Source organism: Chelmon rostratus, chromosome 3, assembly GCF_017976325.1.
Source record: "Chelmon rostratus isolate fCheRos1 chromosome 3, fCheRos1.pri, whole genome shotgun sequence".
Taxonomy (NCBI): Eukaryota; Metazoa; Chordata; class Actinopteri; order Chaetodontiformes; family Chaetodontidae; genus Chelmon; species Chelmon rostratus.
This window is the reverse complement of record NC_055660.1, coordinates 21,363,889-21,385,515: the sequence shown is the minus strand read 5'-3', so window position 1 is coordinate 21,385,515 and position 21,627 is coordinate 21,363,889. Positions and strand designations below refer to the sequence as shown.

Genomic DNA, 21,627 nt, shown 5'->3' with positions numbered 1-21,627 from the left:
TATGAACCTCTTCCAATCTTGTCCACAAGCATCCAAATTAAGATTTTCACTAAGTGATAGCATCCCTCACATCCTCGCCTTCCTGTCCTGCCTTGCTTTCATGCTGCAGCGCAACCGTCTTGTACCTTGGTTTTCAGAAAATGTTCAATGCTCATTATTTGCACAAACTGTTACAGCCATTATGCTCTGTTAGTGTTTGGATTATATAATATCAATATGTAAGAAAATATACATCTAGGGCTACAAAATGTCAGTCATTCGTCATTTTCAGCATAAAGAACTGTCATACACAATAGGCTGCATTTGACAGATACTGATTACAGGGTGTTTCCATACATACACACTCCATCCATCCTTTTAATGTGTTTTCTGTAAATAGCAGCTGTAATTTTATGCTCTAATTAATGAAAAAAAGCTTTAAAATAGACCAGAAAATTGTTAAATTGTGAAGAGCTTCCTCTTTGTTGCAAAAAAAAAAGAAAGATCCACACTGTTACATCACTGATGGTAATAATGTGAACATGAGCTGAAATCCTCTGATGAGACATCCTGAATTCATTATGTTTGCTCGATTCAGAGAGACAGAAAAGGGGAGCGAACACAAGGAAATTAGTCAGTTGAGATCAGGCTTTTAACTGCAGGAGACAAAACACATTATATGCTAAATGACACACTGGATGGCTTCGCCTTGCATCAGCCCATCCGGGATTAATGGCATTTCCGGAGGTAAAGATGATAGCGGGTGGAGCGAGTCATTCTGGGTCACCAGGTAGGAGTTAACCTGGGTGACAGGCAGAAATAGAGAAACTAGACCCGCTCCTGTGTCTTGCTAGAAAGGGAAAGTTGATCATCCAGGTTGGGTCAAGTGGTGAAATGGGGAAAGCAGAATGTGGACAATACACTGCCAACATTTTGCAGCAGTTAAGTAAAATTGTCTCTGTAAGTCTACTGTAGTTATATTATTCTTATTATTTTTATTATTATTACTACTACAGTGTATTATGAATATAAATTAAAAATAAATAAAACCACACACTAGCAGCACAGCTCTTTGGATGACAATGTCTAGATACAAACATTCCTGTTCCCCTGGGGATGAAAGTCTGTAAAGACTTTGGTGATCTCTTAACTTTTTGTGGAGCGCCACCATCAGGTCAGAATTTCATGGTGTCCAGTTGTTTGCTTTATGACGAAAACCTGAAAAACTAACGCCATTCGCATCAGTCTCGACTGCACTTTGTACTTTGTGCCAATGAGCAACGGTCAGCATGATAACGGGCTAAATCAAGCCTGCAGGTCTGCTAAACTGTAGCTGTAACAAACTACAGCATGTAGCTCAAAGCACAGCTGAGCCAAAAGGTAAAGTTATGCTTTAAGATTGGTAGTTAATATGACTTAATTTGAAAGCAATAGTGTTTATAGCTGAACTGACATGACATTGTTTAAGTTTTGGGATCACACAGTTCAGACGGTCTCTCCTCGAAGACGTTTGTAGTGCTGTTGTTCACATGAAAAGTGATGAAAATAGCTGTGTAACAAATGAAAAATGAGGTTTTAAGAGAGAAGTCCAAACCCAGCTTCGTAGTGAATGTGAGATTGTCAGTTTCAGAAAGTGACAGAGGTGGCTGGACGCACCCCTCATGCCTGATTCAATGTAGGAGCTGTTTGGGGGGAGGGGGTTTCTGAAGCTGTTCAATCATCCGACAAACTTTTCTGATGGAGAACTGGCAGCTTAAGTACAACCTTACAGAACTACTAGCATGGCTTTAGATGTTAGTCTCATTTAAAACCTGAAGCTATCATGTGTATTATGCGAGCTACTTGCTGCAAAATTAATTGCTTTCCATGGGACAGTAAGCCTGGAAGTGGATCAATAAGCAAGGATGAAGGATGGAAAACATTTGAGGAAACCCTGGGAAACCTCACTCAGGGATCCCCCGGCATAAAGGTTGGTGCTGGGAACTTTCTTCACTAGATAACAAAGCAAAAGCAAAGAAAAAAAATGTACCTTTTCTCAAATTTGTTGGGAAAACTACCCTCCTACTCTACATTACAACACTCAACGCGGCTCCAGTGTTGTCGCACTCGAGTCCCAACACTGATGACTCATGACACAACTCACTGAACTACAGATGAGTCAGTCTTGGACTTGACGAGATGTGATGCAACTCAAACAGAATGATAGTGCCTTGGATTTTAATAATGCACTCTTAGGACTTGAGGTTTTAATATCTTGGCTGCAACACTGTATATTATTTCCCCAGTCTATACCACTTATCAGATAATATCCCTATCAATCATAACATCCTCATTGTTGTTATTCATGCACAGAAACAGACTCCAGCCTAGCTGGAGAATGGACAACCCCGGCTGTTGCTGCTCCTTCTGCCAGACCAAAATAGAAGCGGGAATACGAGCCAAAAACAACCTTGTATTTGTGTTCGACGATTGGCCTTTTCAGAGGAGATCCATTTTAGCCGCATTTCAACAGCCCTCTCTCTACCTGATAGCCCGGTATCTACAGAAATAGTGTGTTGCCTGCGTGCTGCTTTTTTTCCCTCCCTCTCAAACCGTCAAGTTATGGGCCCTTTGCCGACTGCGAGTGGCCTTTGTGCTTCGCATCAGGATGAAAGCACCTACTGAATAAATGCACACAGATAGCGGGATGAGGAGAGACACAGAAGACAAAGGAGGGAGGCCATTCTTGGTCGATTGGGAGAGAAACGCTGCCCTGTACAGAGTCAAACTGTAAGCTGCGCATTCGCACTCGGGTCTGTGTATGGTTTGTTTGTGTACATGTTGTGTGCATGTCAGCGTGTGTGTGCATCCGCTCCCCTGGCGTTAAGGCGTTAGGCATTAAGGGTTGTGTACGTGTATGAGTTGGCCGGGCAAGCCAGTGACTCAGAGCGGTAGCTGTAGCTGGCTTACTTTCGGGTCAGTTAGCAGCAGCAAGTGTGTCTGAGGAGGCATGTTATAAAATGTGCCCGTCTGCAGCAGTCTCACTACGCTACAGGAGGGGAGGAGGAGGAGAGAGGAGAGGAGAGGAGGAGAGAGGAGAGAGGAGAGAGGAGAGGAGGAACATGGCTAAGAGCTAACTAGGGCATCACTGGGTCATTTCACATGAATAATGACATTTCAGTATCTTACTTTCGCGGGCCTCCAGCCATTAGTCTATAGCCTAATTCAGCAAACTTGACGATGGAAAATGTGATTCGTGCTGTTAGCAGCGGCTCACATTTTGGCTCAATAATGGCTTTAACTGGGGAAGTTATGCTCAGCTCAGATCTTGGCTCCTGACTCCGTGCTGATGTTACCCAAGCTGCAAACAGCTGGAGAAACGTTTACGGCATGTGTGTGGCATACCGATGAGCCAGGAGACACCCTCTTGTTAAATTATTCCATCCCACGTCAACCCCTCCTCCTCCTCCTCCTCCATCACTCTTCCTCCTCCCCCTCTTGCTCTTCTTCTCTACTCCTCTTGCTGCTGTTCTTCCTTTCCTCCCACTCTCTCTGCTGTGTGCTTCGCTTCTTTACGCTTCATAAAATCCAGACGGGACCCTTGCATACGTCCCGCCCCCACGCATGTCAATCAAGCCCATTTGCTTCATAGCAACAGGATACCAGCGATGCCTTTGGCTCCTCCTCTGACACTCTTCTCCATCTCCTTATAGGGTAACATGTCTGCTTGTCAAACAAACCCCTCCCAATACAGCCCCCCCGCCCCCAATGTGTTTCCTTGTAGGGTCTCACGTATGATTCCTCTTCCTCTCGCACACCAGTTCTGGAAGACTCCCCTTCTTTAATACATGCGTGCAGGAGATACAAACATGATCACTGACTTTCCCTGTCATCGCTCCACTAGCTGTGTCAATGGTCCGTCGGGCTCCACTGCGGCACCTTATGAAAGGTAAACACTCCGAAACCAAAAGACGATGACATTATTTGTCCACACTTACTCCTCATTAAAAACACACACGCCAACCCAGACAAACACATGCGCAGGTGAACACACAAACTAGCAAACAGAGGTGTATTTACCCAACGTGGACACGCCTAATACATTAGGTACGGCCATGAAACGAGTATGTCTTGTTGAGAGCTCAGACAATAATAAAACACTCGTCCGGTTGTGGAGTGTGGTTTTAAAAATGTACACAAGCCAGCCGTAGGACAGTGTTGTCACTGTCAACCGCACCATCCGAAGAGTCAGCGAGGGCAACCCCTATCCATTTCAAAGGCAGGTTCTTTTAAAAAGCCACGCAGATGCCTCACAGCGAGTGCTTTTAGAGCCATTAGAGATGCAAATAGCTGCTAAAGAGGCATAACCGTTACAGCAACCTGAGCTTTTTTTTTTTATTTCTTTAATTTATTATTTCTTTTATTTATTTATTTTTTAGAGGCGTTGTGCAAAAGGTGTTTACCTCACATGGCTCTCCCGACAATGCTTTCCTCGCGCCTCGAACCATCTAACAATCTGCACAAAATGAATGACTCATGCGAGTTGCCACGGCAACACGGCTTCATTGGGATCATTTAACGATCATCATTGTTAACCCTGCAAAGAATCAATAACAAGATCTGGGGAGGGTGGGAGGTGGAGGAGTTGAAACCTCCTGACCCGTTTTCACTTTATGCAAGCGTGGCAGTGTGTGTGTGTGTGTGTGTGTGTGTGTGTGTGTGTGTATGTGTGCAGTTTTGCAGCAGATAGGCGTCTCTCCCTCGCTTCAGGGCACATGCTTAGGTGGGGCTTGAGAAAATATTTCAGCCTTTTGCACCCAATCTGCTCCTCTCAAACTCTCTTGCAGCAAGAGCCAAAATATTAGTATAAAATAAGACTACAAATGAGAGAATAAATGACCCCCATCATGAGGCAACTGTGGACACTTACACACATACACACATACACACACACACACACACACACACACACACACATATAACTGCAAAGTCAGCTCCACCGTCTGAAATTGCGTCACTGAGCAAACTAGCTCCCTCCAGTTGACCTACAATATTGTCAAATCTCCGTTTTGCTCTCCATCTCTTTCAGCTCCTCTCATTTGTCCATCTCTGCTTAATTTCCCCCCCTCATCCACGGGCTTCCCTGGTAACTGCCAGAGGGTGTCCCGTCACCTTAAAAATCAATTTTCTATTCTCCTACTCCCATTCCCTCTCTCTCTCTTTCCCAACCCATCCCCCTCTTCCAGGGGCTCTTGGAGGAAAACATTGAGATAACAGCTGCCAGGGCCCCAGGGAGAGCAAGAGGAGGGAGAAAAGAGGTCAAACAGTAAAGAGAGCAGGAATCCAAGGTACAGCTGAAAGAGAAGAAAGAACACACGCGAGAAAAGGCAGGAAGAAAAACACAAACACACACACACAGAGCCTGACTCACACCAAATGAAATGATATGAACGTGACACTTCATGCACCAACTTTGCAGCCCACTGTGTGCTTGAGCTTCTGTGTGTTTGTGAAATGTGTGACACAGAAATTACAGTGAGGAGGTGTTGTTAGCTGAATAGAAGAGATGCAGAAGGGAGAAGAGGGAGGAAGAGAAAGAAAGAGAGTAAGAAAGGAAAGAAAAAAGACAGAGACAACTGTTCTGGGGACACCTGTCCCTTTCACTCACGGGCTTGAGCGATGTACAGAGACAGCTGCAGGGGCAATAAAGAAGAAAGACTTTTTCACTTACCTCTCCTCCCCCTAATTCCTTCACTGTTTCCACTCTTTCACCCTCAGAAATGTCTGAAGACTTTACCGCTCAACTGCTACACCCAGCTGCACAGACTAACACGCTGTACTGTATGTTCACATGGATTCTTCTGAGCATACATAATACATGGCAGAGAACAGTTTCTGGCAGTGGCGGCTCTTGATGTTCAGATTGCGTGCGCTTCTAGCTCTGGGCAGGAGAACAGATGCCACAACAACGGCGTGCAAATAATACATCGCCGCTCGTGCGTTTCACCGTAGCGAATCATAATTGTAGCGATACAATCTCCAGCCTGTATCTCGCTGTCATCTACGCCTACTACAGGAGTTTCAGTGTTTATATCCCTCACAGCGACTGGCCGACGAGTCCTAACAAGAGTCTGAAATGCCCTGACCGGACCACTCTAGTAAAGGGGTCAAGTAGAGTCCTCATCTGTTAGTAGTTAATTAACATTTCATGCTCAATGACAGTGCTGCCCCGCTCCGACGCCGCTTCATGTACAGTGGAGCCCGAGCCTTGGCGAAGAGATACGGCGGACGCGTACACAGAGGAGGATATGAAAAGATATGGAGATAAACACTCACCGACAACACGGAAGGATAGTACAGTCCCATCATCGTATTCTGTGCAACAACTCACACTGTCGTCGCTCCTCTCTCCTCTCCCTCTCTCTCTCCTTTCCTCCTCTCACGCTGCCTCGCTCGCTCTCCCTCTCTCCGAGCCTGTGTCACCTCACCAGCTCAGTCTCTCTTGTCTGTCTCACAGATTCAAAATCTCCCTCTCTCTGCCCCCGCTCGCTCTGTCTGCCATGCCAATACCCCCCCGCCCCCCACACCCTCCCCTCTTCCACCTCCTCCTCCTCCTCCTCTGCTGGCCTCTGTCCCTGTCACTCTCCCTCGCTTGCTTCCTCGCTTTATTTCTTTTCTTTACCCCTCTCTCTCTCTCTGTCTCTCTCTCTCTTTCTGTATCTGTCTCCCACTCACTCTTTTCTTTCCCTCTCCCACTCACTTCTTCCTTTCCCTCTACCCCCAGCCTTCTGTTTTGCTGCTGTGCCCTTGCCTGCTCATCTCTTCTGTCTCTTCTCCAGTCCTCCTCCTCCTCTCTCACCCAGATAGCCTGACGCCTCCCCCCTCCTATTTCTCTTCCTCTGTCACACCTGCAAACTTTCCCCTCCCCTCTGCTTCCCTCTCATGTCGCAGTCCCTCCCTCCTCTCTCTCTCTCTCTTCTTCTGTTCTCTTTCTCCATGTAGGTGAGTTAACTGGGGCTGCTGGCACCACTGGGAGAGGAAGTGAAGACGTTCCTTCTCTCTTTCTAGCCCCTTTCAGACATGCACCTTGTTACATAAATGTGCTGGCAATATTTTATGTTTGTCTCATGTTTGAACACACGCCCAACTCACTTTTCTGCAAAAGTCACGACTGCACTCGGACCTAATAACATTTTCATAACACCTCCAACACAGCTCAAGGCTGAATACTGAAAGGGATCGCTCATATTGACAAACCCACAGACAACTATCACCCAACTCTACAATTTCGCTCAGCTTTACGGAGCATTTTAACATCTTCCAGCACATTGCTTTGGTTTTAAAGCCTGCAACTTCACTCTTTTTGGTTTGCTCTTCCTCGCCGCCCCTATCAACCTCATTTCCGGCAGCATAAGACAGCTGTTTTCAGCGAAAAAGCAATAAAAAACACACACTGTATGCTACCTGCGCAGCACAAAACCACAGACGGACAAAGTTAGCAAAAAGCTGGAAAACACAGTGGGGCATTTATCAGCCAAAGAGCCAGATATTTCCCACAGATACATTAAATGTCACATGCATCGTCCACTGGGGACAGGAAAACACGCCTTGAGCAGCTACTCTTTAGAGCGACACCAAACAAACCTTGGGCTGAGAAGATTCATCATGGTCAACGATAAATTCCACCATGGTAATACTGAACCCATATGCCAGTATTTGTCTGAAGGACAACATCCAATAGATGCATGCATCGATTCCCATGAGTCCCTTATGCGTAGGCAGGCAATTTATATCTTGCATGGGAAAGTCGGACTCCACCGATAACAATGAAAACTACTATAACTACTAGAGCGTCACTTACAGAATTAACATAATTAATTATTAATACCAAAATGCTGGCTGTAATGGGGTCTGATGTAAGCATATGCACATGTCACTTATCGTTCCTTATACACAGAAAAATTTAAACAACTTTGATAAATCACAAAATACTGGGAGGAACATCATCTTAACTCAGTACATAGATTCTTTTCGTGTCAGATCAGTCTGTAAAACACATTTTAATACATTTTTTCCCTCGTGTGGTCCGAGGCAAAAGCGTAAAAAAAAAAGACAACCATCAGTGCGTCAGTCTTGTCATTTTAACTGTGCTTATTTAATAGACAGAATTTTATAGTCTGATAGATGGTGAACAGATGAAAAACATTGGTTAGTGTGAGAAGTGGTTGTGATTTGATTTGAATAAAGCTGTCACTGGATCATCACCTATACAGTGTAATATATGTATATAGCTTACTACATATGTAGTTTAGACTGTATATATATCTCCTGTATGTTATTCTGCCTTTAAGATGGCAGCGGAGACAGTAATGGAGCCGAATCATCGTCTGTGTAAAAGGGGTTACCGGCGGTGCAACGCTTTGATGACGCTTTAATGTGCGTGAGCCACCACCAGGGGATTTAAAAAGCAGCTAGCAGCAGCTAACAGATAATTCAAAGGAGTAGAACGGCGACCAAAAATGTCTGCGGACCGGAGAGACAACGCTTTCCGGGAGCACGAGATCAATCAAAAAGCAGTGTCGCTGTCTGGCGCACGTGTTATACGTCACGCCTCTTTTGCTTCAAGAACATCGGCACCATATCTAAAATCACACACTGGGAGCTTCATGCCGGCGTTGTTTGGCTCAGTGTGAAAAAGCGAAGGCGCGTAATGACAGGTCTTCTTTACAGCAGCATTGCAGGATCTCTGTGTAAAGGGGGCTCGTGTCTGAAAAAGGGCTCGTCTCTCCCTTCACACGTCGGGCCTCTGCGGCTGCTCTCCAGGCTCTTCCTTTCAGGAGCCTTTGATCGCATCATTCTCACACTGCTGTTGACAGTTTAGCACCTCAGTGTTGTGGGAGCCTCCGCTGCCCACCATTGTTTTCTTCCTCCCTGCCTTTTGTTTCCTGGTCAGAGGCCAGCTCACACTTCCGAGTCCCCCAAGTAGTCCTCGACTTCCTCACATCCGAACAAGAGATCACTCGCACAAGGTAACACTTCAGCACTCTAACTTTAATATGATCATTCCTCAGATGTTATCATTAAGAAGGGAACGGTTCAAAGAATCTTACAGTGAATTGAAAACTGGCTAATTGGCTTCCGCAATATCCGCTAAACAGTGCAACAGACAACCAGGAGAAAAAAAAACACCCATACTGAAGCAATTAAGAGTGTACAAGCGAAGGCTTAAGAACAGATAAAGTGCAGATAAGCAGCCAGAGGTTGTTGGGCGTCGCAGTGAGCGAGGGATGAGCGGATTACGGGCAGAGCATGAGAGGATGAGTGGATGAACAGAGGATGAGCTAAGGATTAACCACATAAACTGAGCAGTCTAATAACACAATCACCAGGCTAATACAAACACGAGTAAACAGACTGTAGCCTTGCACACACAGTCTCACGCACAGCATTCAATACAATTCCTTTCACATGAGTGTGCGAAGGTGTTTGTTTATGGACAAAACAGCAGGAATATCTGCATGTTTAGACTCTAGCAGACAAGATAAGTTCAATGGTGATTAATCATATTGCTGATTGTTAACGAGAGAAAGAAAAGCAGTGGAAGGGTGAGACTGGAAGAGTGAAGGGTATGGAGGCATGTTTTCCTCTACACGACTGATAAATTATAATCTACACCCCCACCTTGTGGTTTGCAGCGCATCACTGAGCCACATTAATGCTATAAGAATACAGTATCCAGATGGGACAGAAACATTAGAAGGTGGGATGGTGGAATGCTATAAAACACGGATTTTTGCAGGTCTGACATGAATGTAAGTCCTTACCTGACTATGAGATGGGTAGCCATGGTAACCAAGGGTCAAAGGGTCGTTGTTCTGAAAGACAGAAGAGCAGATTTTTGGATACATGGTCAGTTACCGGCAAAGCAAGACAAGATAAAAACTTGGGAATTCACGTTCATGCATTCACTGTCTTTATATTCTTGCAATCTCTCCATATTTGACTTCACAGCTCTGCGGTGTTACTGACTCCTAATCAAATTAACTCCGGCGGTGACACACTCCTGCTATCTCCTCCAGAGTTTTCCACCCAGTGGATCTTTTGTCTGCTTGTAAAGACGTGATTACGGGGGCGAGTGAGATCATGCGAGCGGGAGATGAAAGACGGGCAGAGGGAACGAGTGTCACCACGGCTCTTAAATCATAAATGGGTCAGGAGTGTCAGCGAGCATGAAGCCCATTGGTGTGAAATGGCATCATGAGCCCCGATGCAACCTCCAACACATTCCTCTCAACGTTCTGCCAGCGGAAAAGCAAAGATGGATACATCAAACATCTGGTGAGTAATTACAGTTAAACAAGACGCATTAGAAAGAAACTCATTTTGTTTAGAGGCAAATATTAAACAGAAATCACGTCCCCACTCCCTAAAATAGTTTGTAACTCACTTTATTTGTACTCATAACACTGTGTTCCAGCTTTTATGCTAATGCATTCCATTAAAAAGGGAGATTTTCATAGCAATTACAACTCGCTTTGAAGGAGGAAAACAGATTTGCCTGTCTCTGGCTTCATATCACTAGATTAGAAAACAACTCAGCTCCTCCCTCCTCTCTCTGCCCCCCCCCCCTCCATCTTCCTTTCATCTGGAACCAATGTCCCTCATCTGCTCTGTCCCCAAGGGGAACACTTTGCTCCGTGCGCTTCACAGCTTGAGTTCGCCTGATTAATACTGTAGCCATCTAACTCTGGACCTCATGGGGGCATTTCACTAAAAACCGAGCACAATGTTTCCAAATGCAAGAGGCTTGGCTGGGGAGGAATGGGGGGGTGGGGTGGTGGTGGTGGTGGTGGTGGAGGTGGGGGGAATGTCTTTGCGATCGAAAACTACAGTTTGTGTGAGTCTATCTCAGAGCCAAAAATGTACTTAGTGAACTGGCTTTGGGAGGTAGAAGCTCTAAATAATGAATCACCTCTTAGAGGCTTGAATAACATGAATAAAGTATAAACCTGATTTTACAGCGAGGCCAAACTCTAAACTCGACGCACTGAAGGTATGGAGTAGAAAAGAATCACAACAAAACCAAAAACAGGAGACAAAAAAAGATGCAGTACGCTGTGTCAAAGTGGAGGGGGAGGTGTTGTAAAAACACACACATCTGGATTTCATATTTGCGAGAGGCTGAGGGAGGAACCAGCGCTGGAAATACAACGGGAAATGGACAGCAATGAAAAAAACAGAGAGATGGAGGGAGCAAAGACAATGACTCATACATGAGCGGAGTCATGTGCTTAATTTCCTTAAGGAACTGGGAGGAATGAGAGAGGGAGGGCTGCTCCAGTCTCACTCTCAGCACCGCAGTGCATGAGAAACAAAAAGATCTTGCACTTAATGCAGCGAGTTAATCACAGTTCGACCTTTTTGGGGGGTTTTTTTTGTTGTTGGTGACAAATGAAGCACAGCTGATTCTCGTCCGGGGGCGGTGATGGTGGTGGTTTTCAGGGTGGGGGAGGTAAAACAAGAGACTGCAGGGGAAGACCGGGTGAGCAATCAGGAGAAAGTAACAAAATGACTTGAAGTCAACAGATGGCGAAGAGGGGAGGAGGGGGGAGGAGAGATGAGCTCAGGGGATGGGGGGCGCAGGCCTGTAATAATGAAATCTGAAAACAGGCGAGGGATGAGAAGCTCAGTTGCATCCAAAGTTTCTCCTTCACACCATCTTTTCACAAGGCGACAGTAATCCCTTCTACACATGAACCCTGCTACTCCCTCTCCAAAAACTACAGGTGGTAGGTGTGTGTGTGATTGTTTAGCGAGCGTGTGCAGTGTCTAATTTGGTCACAAGACTCGTGTCTATTCCTATCGTGCCTTGGGACTGCTGCTCTTCAGAGGAGGAGCAGAGGAGGAACTACATATCACTGCTCCGAGAGTCATCCTACCTAACTGCAAAGCAGGGCACTCCATACACTCAGGAGGATGTGAATCCATTTCATCCACAGAGCACTTATGTGCTAAGCCTCCAAACAGCCGGCCAGGTGATCTGAAGTTTATTTTCCCTCGACGTACTTCACATCCCTCCGACGTTCCACAGTAAACCTACACATGCTTTTTCAGGAGGGTGTTGGCTGCAGCTAAAAAGGACTTTGGAGGTGTCCTCAAAAGTTCTGGCGAATAATAATAATAATAATCATAATAATAATAATAATGATAATAAAAAAGCAGTATCAGCAAGAAACTTGCATGCAACATAATCAAACACTCTCTCAATTAAACACATTTTTATTCCCCCAATTTAACTTTCGAATTTGTATGTAAATATTTACTGCATAAACATTATTGCCCATCATGATTACTAGACATCATTATTTCAGCATCTTTCCACTGAAACTCGAGCCTCGTGCTGGACTTCTGAGACCAGCGTCGATGCCCATTTTTGGTAGATATTTTTGGCCGGCTGTTCAGTTCTGACATTTTAGCTGGGATTCATTAAAACTGATTATGAAAGAGTTGTTTATCAAAGAAGCAGTTGAACCAGGGCCCTGGAAACACCTGGTCAAACTATGTAATAATGACCATATTTCTACATAATCTCAAGTGCTTTTATGTGAATTATGTCTACAGCTGCTGCTAATAATTACTATCCATCTGCAGAGTGTTTCCTTGGTTCAATCAATGAACCGTTTAGTCGAAGAAATGTCAGAAAATGATGGAAAATATCCATCACAATTACCAAGGGGATCTTTCTCTGATCAAAAGCACAAAACCAAAATATGTTAAATTTATCTTTCACGTATGTCAAAAACTCATGAGGCTGAAGAGCCTACAAAAAGCTATTTTTTGGCATTTGTGCTTCACAAAATATTTAAACAACCAGTTACCAACATAGCTGAAGATAATAATTTTTCTGATTTTCATCACTTCATCTTTAATAATGTTCTGTTTTGTTTGTTTTTTTAATTACAGTTAAATTACTATTTGTCTTGCTTTTTCACTGATGCTTCTTACTATCGCACTATCCCCTCTGCTGCTGGAACAGTGCAAATTTAAACACGGTGGGATTAATTATGGATTGTTTTATTTTGTAGTATATGGACAGCATATTGATATAATATATATTATTCTGTCTCTAACTACTACAAATTAATGCCTGAATCATAAGTTCTAAATAAACATGAGTAAATTTATATTTATAAACGCATCAAAATCCACAAAAGAAATACTGGAAGAGTAACAAATCACTTAACTGCAATCGATATGTGAGGATAACTGCATTTTCAGCACATCAAATCTGCCTCAGAGCGGAGCACCAGAGCATGCAGCCTTTCTCTGCTGGTCTCTCTCAAACATAATTCAGTCAACAGACCGTTGCTGGCGATTTATCACAGAAAAACAGGGGCCCAAAAACTAAATAAATATTCTCAACTTGCAGCAAGAGTACATTTTTCTTGCTGACGTTTTCATTCTATTTCAGTGCCCGGGCTGAGATGAAAGTACAGAGGGGTGATCCACCTACATTAGTGTCCGAGTCAAGTCATTTCTCCTCTGCGCTGTCACCCCAGGCAAGACCTTATTAGGTTAGAGAGAGCCCTGGTTCCTGTGCGGAGTGACAACAAAACATGGGCTGCTCAGCAGCACGATGGATATCGAAGCAGACAACCTCCTCTCAACGTTTCCCAAAATCTGGGCAGGAGATGTGTGGTGTTGTTATGAATCCCTCGTCCATCCTGCAGGACTTCCCTGGCACAGCCCTGGAATGCAAAATAAACCCCAATTCTGTTGTCCTGTTTGTTTAATGGGAGCAATCTAGCTGGTGGTCTGTTCAGCAACTTGATATTCATCTAAAATCCATACTATCGGATGAGCACCAGGAGGTCTGCAGCTCATTTCTATGAACATTTGAACTTGTGTTGATGTTGAATGCACTCAGTGAGCTTTATTCCCCCCCGTTAGCTGAGCATTCAGTCATGTACTGCATGCTGCACTGATTCATACATGCATTGGTGCTCAGCTAAAACTCATTTCCACCCCCGCAATGTGACGACATCATACCCTAATGAGGAAAACAGCGGTGTCAAAGGCCAAATGGGAAACATCTCAATACTGGGCTGGAGTGGTGCAAATGGATTACTCTTTACTGCATGCACGACCCATTGTGTTGCCGTCAGCTACAGGTCAGAGTTCAACTCCTGCCGTGATGCCGGCAATAAATGGCTTCTTCAAAAAAAATGAAACAAAAAAAAAACGATGCAGGCTGGAGGAAGGGAGACAGGGTGCTTTATGGCAGCCAGGGTAACGTTTGCTGTAATATTTTCCATCCTTTACTCTCCTCTGAAGATTAGCTTTACAGAAGTGCCTGTGTGCATTTTTATAGACGTTTCTTTGAAAGCCAAGTGCTCCGACTTAAAAGTTGGAAAATTGAATGTCACTCAACCCAAATAGCTTCTATAATATGAATGGTGTCACCGGGTCTGGAGAATGAAAATACGTCACAGTGTTTTATATAAACACAGTGGGATTCAGAGGGCAATTGTTGTTGGATATGTGAGGCACAGACCACAGTGGAAAAATAGCTGTATGGTGGGTTTTTTTTTTTAAACCTCACAGCCGAGCTTACAAATTAGCACACAGTATAGTTTTTGGAGCTGCAACTAGCGATCATTATATGCATGGAGGATTTGGTGCATTTGGCCGTGTGTGTGCGTGTCCGTGTGTCTGTCCGCAGCTAATCTCACATTTAACAGGGCTCATCAGCCTAATATATTTTGTGCACATTTATGACTGGATGCTCAGGGACCTCTCGTGGCTGCAGTGATTCGCAATTGTTGAAAAATCAATTTTATACCGCCATGTCAGCCGTATTCACCATTTTCCACAGTACATTTTGACATAGCAAACGGCATTTCTGGCTATCCGCTTGGCTAAAAACAAGGCTTGTCTAGTCTGTTGCAGGCCACATTTTGGCCTCTGTCATGGCTCATGGAAAAGCTTGGTCTCATCTTGATCTGCAGATTAATTCCTGATATCTTTATGATCCACTAAAGTTATGCACGTTACGAGATGAATAAATTCCTGTTTTTGTTATCTGCACCGCCATCTTCTGTGAGGGACAAGCAAGTTAGATTAATCTCTTCTTTGTTTGGGAGGGGTGATGCCTGGCGAAGATCTGCACTCTGCTGAGCGCAGTCTTCCAGTTTTCATTAACAATTAAATTAACAATTATTTCCTCACTCCTCATTTAGCCTATGAAATGTCCATTGCAGTCTCTCAGACAACAATCCAGAACCCAAAGATTTCTAACACACAATGATACAAAACAAATAAAGGCAGCAAATAAGGCAGTTTGAGAGGCAGACAACAGCAAAATGTTGGCATTTTTGGTTGAAAAATTACTCAATTGGCAAATTCTGAAAATAGTAAGTCATTTTTCCATCAGTCAACTACATGTTGCAGCTCTGCACAAATTACTACTTTATAATCTTATTCTTTATCTGACTAGGGCTGTGTGATATGACCAAAATCTCATATCCCGATAAATCTTATTTCATGTCCAGATAACGATGCGCATCATGAGTTACCACATTTTCTGTCAATTCGATCAATAAAGAGTTTATGTAAAATGACCAAATGAGAGGCCTGTTTCTGAGTACATTTTATATTGTTTGTGTTGTCTTCGTGCAAATTTTCACGGCGTATGGAAGAATGCAAAGTGTCGCGCGAATGAAATATGGCACACATATACCAAATATACTGCCATCAAGAGTGTGATTTGCGACACAACAAATAAAAATTGAAAAGACAGACGTTTTTCTATCAGCATGCGATACGTATCAGCATATCGTACAGCCCCAATACTAATGTATGTGTGTGTGTATGTGCATGAGTGCTGTATAAACCCTCTCCCTCAGATAAGGATCTGAGGATCAGTGTGGTTATAATGCCCCCTCCAGTATGAGATGTGATCCCATTAGCTGGAAACAAAGCCTCTTTACTGCCAGTGATAGGGCAAATCTGCTCCTGCACCAACTGAGAGGGAGGGAGGGGGCAACTCTCTCTCTCTCTCATTTCCGGACTGTCCAGCCAGCTCACGTTCAATACATTTTAGGGGCTGAAGGTATCGATCTTCTCTTCTCTCTCCCTCGCACACACACACACTCTTCCACTCATCTGTTTTTAAGTGCATTACGTTCCTAAGCCTGTCTGTCAGCACTCATGGGCAGCATGACGATGTAAAGCCAGCCATTTACTTTTTCCAAACACGAGCAAACAGGCCACTTCACCTCCATTACTGGTGCTTTCAATGGCAGAGAAATAGCTTTCTGTCTTCCAACGGGGTGCTTCACCCCACATAATAAACTATAATGACGTCCAGAACATCCTCCTGGCCTCCTGTGATGCTCTATTAAGAAATATTCAACCAATTTTAGATCACTGAGGGGGGAAAAACAGCAAATTGATTCAACTGACATTAAAAATGAAAAGGTTAAAAGAGTCCACCACGCTTGCTGATTCGAGCACAGAATGAGAAGCCAAATACTGCAGCAGATACGAGCAGGGGTGTGAGTGTCAGGGGTTTTATACTGATTAGGTTTGGGGTTGACTGCCTACCCCTGCCCCCAACATACAACTGGAGGTCTGAGGTGTTTACCTCAAATACCCCCCCACCCAAAAGATCACACAAGCAAACGCTGGCATCAGCCTCTATTCTAAACCAAATGGTGTTCACGCCATTATGCCACATGGCAGTGGGTTTATTTTTGCATAGTAAAGGTCAAGTTTGTTTACATCCCCCAGCCTGTGCTGGGACTCTGTCTGGGCTTTACAGGTATTCATAAAACAAAAGATGCTCTTTGAGGTGTTCTGAAACAACAGGAGCAGCACTGGACCAACCTGGTGGACTACCTTCATACAAAGAAGTCAACTGCAGTTCCTCCTTAGACCTTAGCTGCATGTCTACAGCTACAGTGCTATACTGTAGCCATGTAGGCCACACCGTGGGTTATAATCTTACTATTACAAGCCGCTCTAAAAACTGAATTAGCAGCATGTAGAGTCATTCACAGCTGTGAGATGTGGTGGTATTTCCCGCAGAGCTGGTAATGGACTGGGACGAGTCTATGGTGGGCTGCTGGGGGCCCTTCCGCTGCAGCTACAACTGCACTACTGTATCTGCAACAACGACTTAGCGAAGGGCCACATTACACATACAGCCCGGACAGAATAACTCGGTATTTAAGAGAAATGCACTGAAATAATGTCACCGCACATCCTCGCATGGCGCTTGTGTGCTCGTGCCTGCATTACTGTATTTGCACAAAAGACCCCCCACCCCTCCCCTCTCCTCTTCCTCACCTGACCAACCTCGCCGATCCCCCCTGAGCCGTCGATCCGGGGACGCTTGCACTCCGCCCCGGCTGAGTCCACCAGAGCCGCCGCTGTCTGTCCGTCGGGCTCCGGGTCTCCGCGCTTCATGCCGCGGACCACTGCGGGAGCGCCGCCCGCGTTGGGATGCACCCCGGCCATGGTGTCCAGCTCTCTATCCCGGTCCATGAGACCCCGGGACACAGGCAGCATGATGGATGCAACGTCGGTCGACATTAACATTTAAAAATCTTCGTATGTCCCGTCTTGATCTAAACTGTGGGGAGCAGACTGCTGTTGTGCGCCTTCGTGCTTAAAGCCAGCCTGTGGGCGATTTTCTTCGCAGTGGAAACAGTCTTTTAAAGCCTCCAAGTAGCCTTTAATGTGTTTCTACTGGGCCTTTGTATGGCCCCCTGAAGAGTAGATGTATCTAGAAATGTTTTGGCCGCCTGGTTAAGAAATGCCACCTAAACAATGCTTCCACCTTACTACAAAACGCAGCGGCTCGCATATAAAAACATCCCCTGAAATATAATAAAAGCGGGTTAATTTGCAGCGATGTAGCCCCGGTTTGCTGACCGTGTATTTATTTACTGCGGGGCTGCCTAAGAGGCCTACGTTATTTCAGATCATAACAAACCAATTAAATAAACAGCGATCAAAACAGCGGCTCCTGAACCAAAAAAACCTACCGACCAATTCCCATTTGCCCTCGGCTCTTTCTCCCCCCCTTTTTTTCTTTTTTGGGTCTTCTTCCGTCTGTTTTAGGAGCACAACATCAACATCCTACCGCGACCGCAAGGCGAAAAAACCCCTCAAACATGTCTTCCCTGTCGCCTTTTTTTCTCCTCTCCTGACTATTAGCCTCAGACTTGCACCGCAGAGCGAAGGTTCACTGAAAGTCAATCCTCGTCAGGAGCTCTCGCTTCCCCCCATGTTCGTCCGCTGGTCTGCGTGAAGCGAAAAGACGGTTTCACCTCTCAAAAAAAAAAAAAAAAAAAACCACAACACACACACACACACACACACACACACAACGGACGGAGAGGCTGCGGTGCTTCCTCGTCTCCCCCCCTCTCTTTCGCCTACTATTTTCTTTCCTCTCTCCGTTTTCCCGGTGCGATCTTGCAGCGTGTGTTACAGAAAGGAAACTGTCCTCCCTCCCTCCTCCTCCTCCTCTCTTGCTGTAGTCATTCCCCTCCTCCTGTCTTCCGCTCTCCGTCTGAACGCTGAGCCAGGCAGCCGCGCAGCCTGCAAACACACGCAGCGTGCCGCAGTGCTTCCATACATTTCACCGAGGGGAGGTGTGTGTATGTATGTGTGTGTGTGTGTGTGGAGGAGGAGGAGGGGGGGTCTTCTGGCCCTGAGAGACTGCCGTACTCTACATTATGTACTCCAGCGCTCCTTTACATCTGCTTGTGCACGACAGATTTTTCCTGAAGAGCGGAGTCGAGTTTGTACCTCTTCTCCTGTAAGTTAAATGGTGGACAGAAGAGCAGAGGGTGGGCTTAATCACCAAGTCCAGCTCTGAGAGATTTCATTCCTAACTCATTACACAACCGACACGCAGGCCAAGGTCTTCACACAAGCCCAGCTGTGAGTCATGCAGCATGGAGTATGCTCCTCAGGCATTTTTATTGCTTGGATGACACCCAGTGGTCAAAGGCTACCATTAGAGGCAAAGACTTCAAAAGGCAATTTGCTGTATAATAGGAGCCAAAGCTGGGTTTCAAATTCTCCCTCTTGACTTGCAGGGATTTAAATGGGTTAGCCCCTCTACGCTCTCTCAATGCTGCTTATTTAACTGTGCCAGGATTACACAAAAAGCTCGTTTTTTCTCTTCGTGTTATGGTTTCTCCTGGTAAACATTCTACTGATTTCTTTGACAGAGATACATCTAAAGCAATACTTCCACATTTTGCACTCATTTGCTCTCTTGCTGCATGACAGTGAGATCGATTTCACTCTTTATTTATTAAATATGAAGCTAGAGCCAGGAGGTGGTCATCTTAGCTCAACACAAAGGCTGTTCATAGGGGCAAGCAGCGAGCCTGCCTTTCCAAAGAACAGCACCTCTAAAGCTCACTAATTAATACACTGCATCTCATTTAATTGGTAGAGAAACAAAAGTGTAAAAATGACAAGTTGTGGTTTATTTGATTTCAGGAAGTTGCTGCTCCTGCTGCTCATAATCCACAAATCTTGACCAAATTCAACAAGTGCTGGTAGATTGTAGGTTTGTGTAGACATTCTTTGTTGTGCAATACTTTTCATTACTACTGTTTGCTATTTTATTATGTATATAATTTTTTACTGCTCGCTATTTTGATATTTTATTATGTATAGTTTGTTCTTTATGGTCTTATTTCACAAATTTTCACTTATTTCACTGTGTGTAATGCTGCTGCTGCACTGCAATTTCCCAGCTTGGGATAAATAAAGTATATCTATCTATCTAGGTGGATTTCCCCATTTCAGCCTTTATGCTAAGCCAACGGTCTGTTAGTTGTAGCCTTAAGGAGCCGATTTACTCCATCAGAACTGCCTGTCAGTGGTCTAATAGCTTCAGAAATGCCCTCATGCATTCATGTCTCACAGCCGTGTGTCTGTTTATATTTTGAACCTGTAAAATTCACTTGAGACCTGGCTGGATTACTAACAAAAGTTGGCAACTGCCCCAGGTTAGCTGTACTGTGTGGCAAGTGTTCATTTGATTAAGCCTCATTTTAGTTTTGAGGAAAAAAAATAGATTAAAAAGGTGCCTTTACAGTGAGTCTAGCTCTATTACCTGATCTTGAAGCCTTGTCTTGAAGAGACACCCTGTGTCATTTCATCTGATTTTGCACACACAGTGCATAATCCTTAATTAATGTCATTAAATCACCACACAGCAACACTCAGGCTGTGTAATATCCCACACTGCACATTTGGGGTTAATAGGGGCACAGCAACTCATTTCGGTCTCAGGACCCCTCAACTAAATTAATCTGGCCATGTTTGGGTAGCAATGTTCTGACGTTCCCTTTCAAACACAATCCCCATACTGATGTACTGTATCTCATCTTCCTTTAGTTATCTGTAAAACCTTGTTATGTTGTTCAAACGTCTATACTTTTATTTCTGTAAACCTCTAAAGCAAACCAGGCTGAGTGCCCCACAGCCAAATGTTCACGTAAACAAAGCTGCCTCCCACCTTTTCATGGAGTGCCACTTCCTGCTGTAAAACCTAGCGGCTGCAAGCTTTGGAACAAACACACATACGCACACTTTCCTTAAAGTGTCCTTTAAGAGCTTTTATTGGTGGTGAACGAGGGATGTCTGAGGCCTGAAAAGGAGGAAATATGGTCAGAATAGGAACTTAACTTTGGTGTATTTTCACAGGTAAAATATACATCAAAAAGTAGAAAAACACGACAGTACCGCTTACCAGATCATCCTCATTCCCACCAACGTCAAGCTTCTTCCATGTTGTAACTGAAAAACAGGAAATGGATCAGTCTTAATAAATAATTCAAAACTCTCCTCATTACTAAATCATTGTCCTGCTGTCATATGGAAGTGCACGACTGGCTCTCAGGCTGCTTTCAGTCAGGAGTGTTGTAACAGGGCTCATTCATGGGTGTTTTCATGTGATCTTCCCGAGTTCATGAGGGTGCGGTGGGTGATTTGAGGACAGAGCGCTCATTTTCCTTACCGTTTACTGGCCAAAGCATCCCTCGACACACGGCCCGTCACGTGGTGAGCAGATTTCAGTCGAACACATGAAGTAGATCTGAGGGGGAAAGTGGAGCAGGATTTGATGTAGTGTCCACTCTCGTGAGTGTGCAGTGTACTATGACAAACAGCTGCTGCCAATTGAGATTTGGCCAGAAGTCGTGAATGCTGACTTAGGAGATTTAGAGATAGAGCTGTCAATGGTTTTGTTTTCCATGGACTTTGCTTCCATGCTAAAAAATAAAAAATAAAAGCTGTGTGAATTTCCACTTAGAGAACAGCATATACTTTTACAAACTTGCTTGTGCTTTTTACAAAATCAAGACTGAGAGTCTAATTAAAAAAGGCCAAATGCCAACTGCCACTCCAAAATGATCATCAGTCATTCCGAGGGGACAAATTCACAGAGACTCTGGCAGACAGCTGTTCCACATTTTTCCCTTGCTACAATAAATTAAAAACTGTAGGAGAAGCACACTTAAAGCAATAGTGAAACATTTGGAAAAATATGCTTCTTCATTGTCTTTCCAAAAGTTAAATGAGAAGTTTGATACCACTCTTACATGACATCTCATCACATATCATTAAATATGAAGC

General features: G+C 44.5%; 1 protein-coding gene across 8 annotated transcripts in view; it reads right to left on the bottom strand.

Moving 5' to 3' along the window:
* The window catches only part of rbfox2 (RNA binding fox-1 homolog 2), a 38,132-nt gene extending 19,853 nt beyond the window's left edge, over positions 1 to 18,279 (bottom strand). For 6 of the 8 annotated variants that reach the window (XR_006007925.1, XR_006007924.1, XM_041964074.1 and 3 more), the window contains exons 1-2: positions 17,308 to 18,279; positions 9,783 to 9,833 (exon numbers count right to left, since the gene is read on the bottom strand). Coding sequence is in view for 6 of the 8 variants with exons in the window: in XM_041964074.1 (XP_041820008.1) it covers positions 9,783 to 9,833; positions 17,308 to 17,559 (303 nt within the window). In the remaining 2 variants the exon portion in view is untranslated. Of the gene's footprint in view, positions 1 to 6,294; positions 6,460 to 9,782; positions 9,834 to 17,307 lie in introns of those variants that run through there. The other 2 variants (XM_041964116.1, XM_041964125.1) reach the window with 1 other exon arrangement.
* Between the last annotated feature and the right edge of the window lie 3,348 nt (positions 18,280 to 21,627).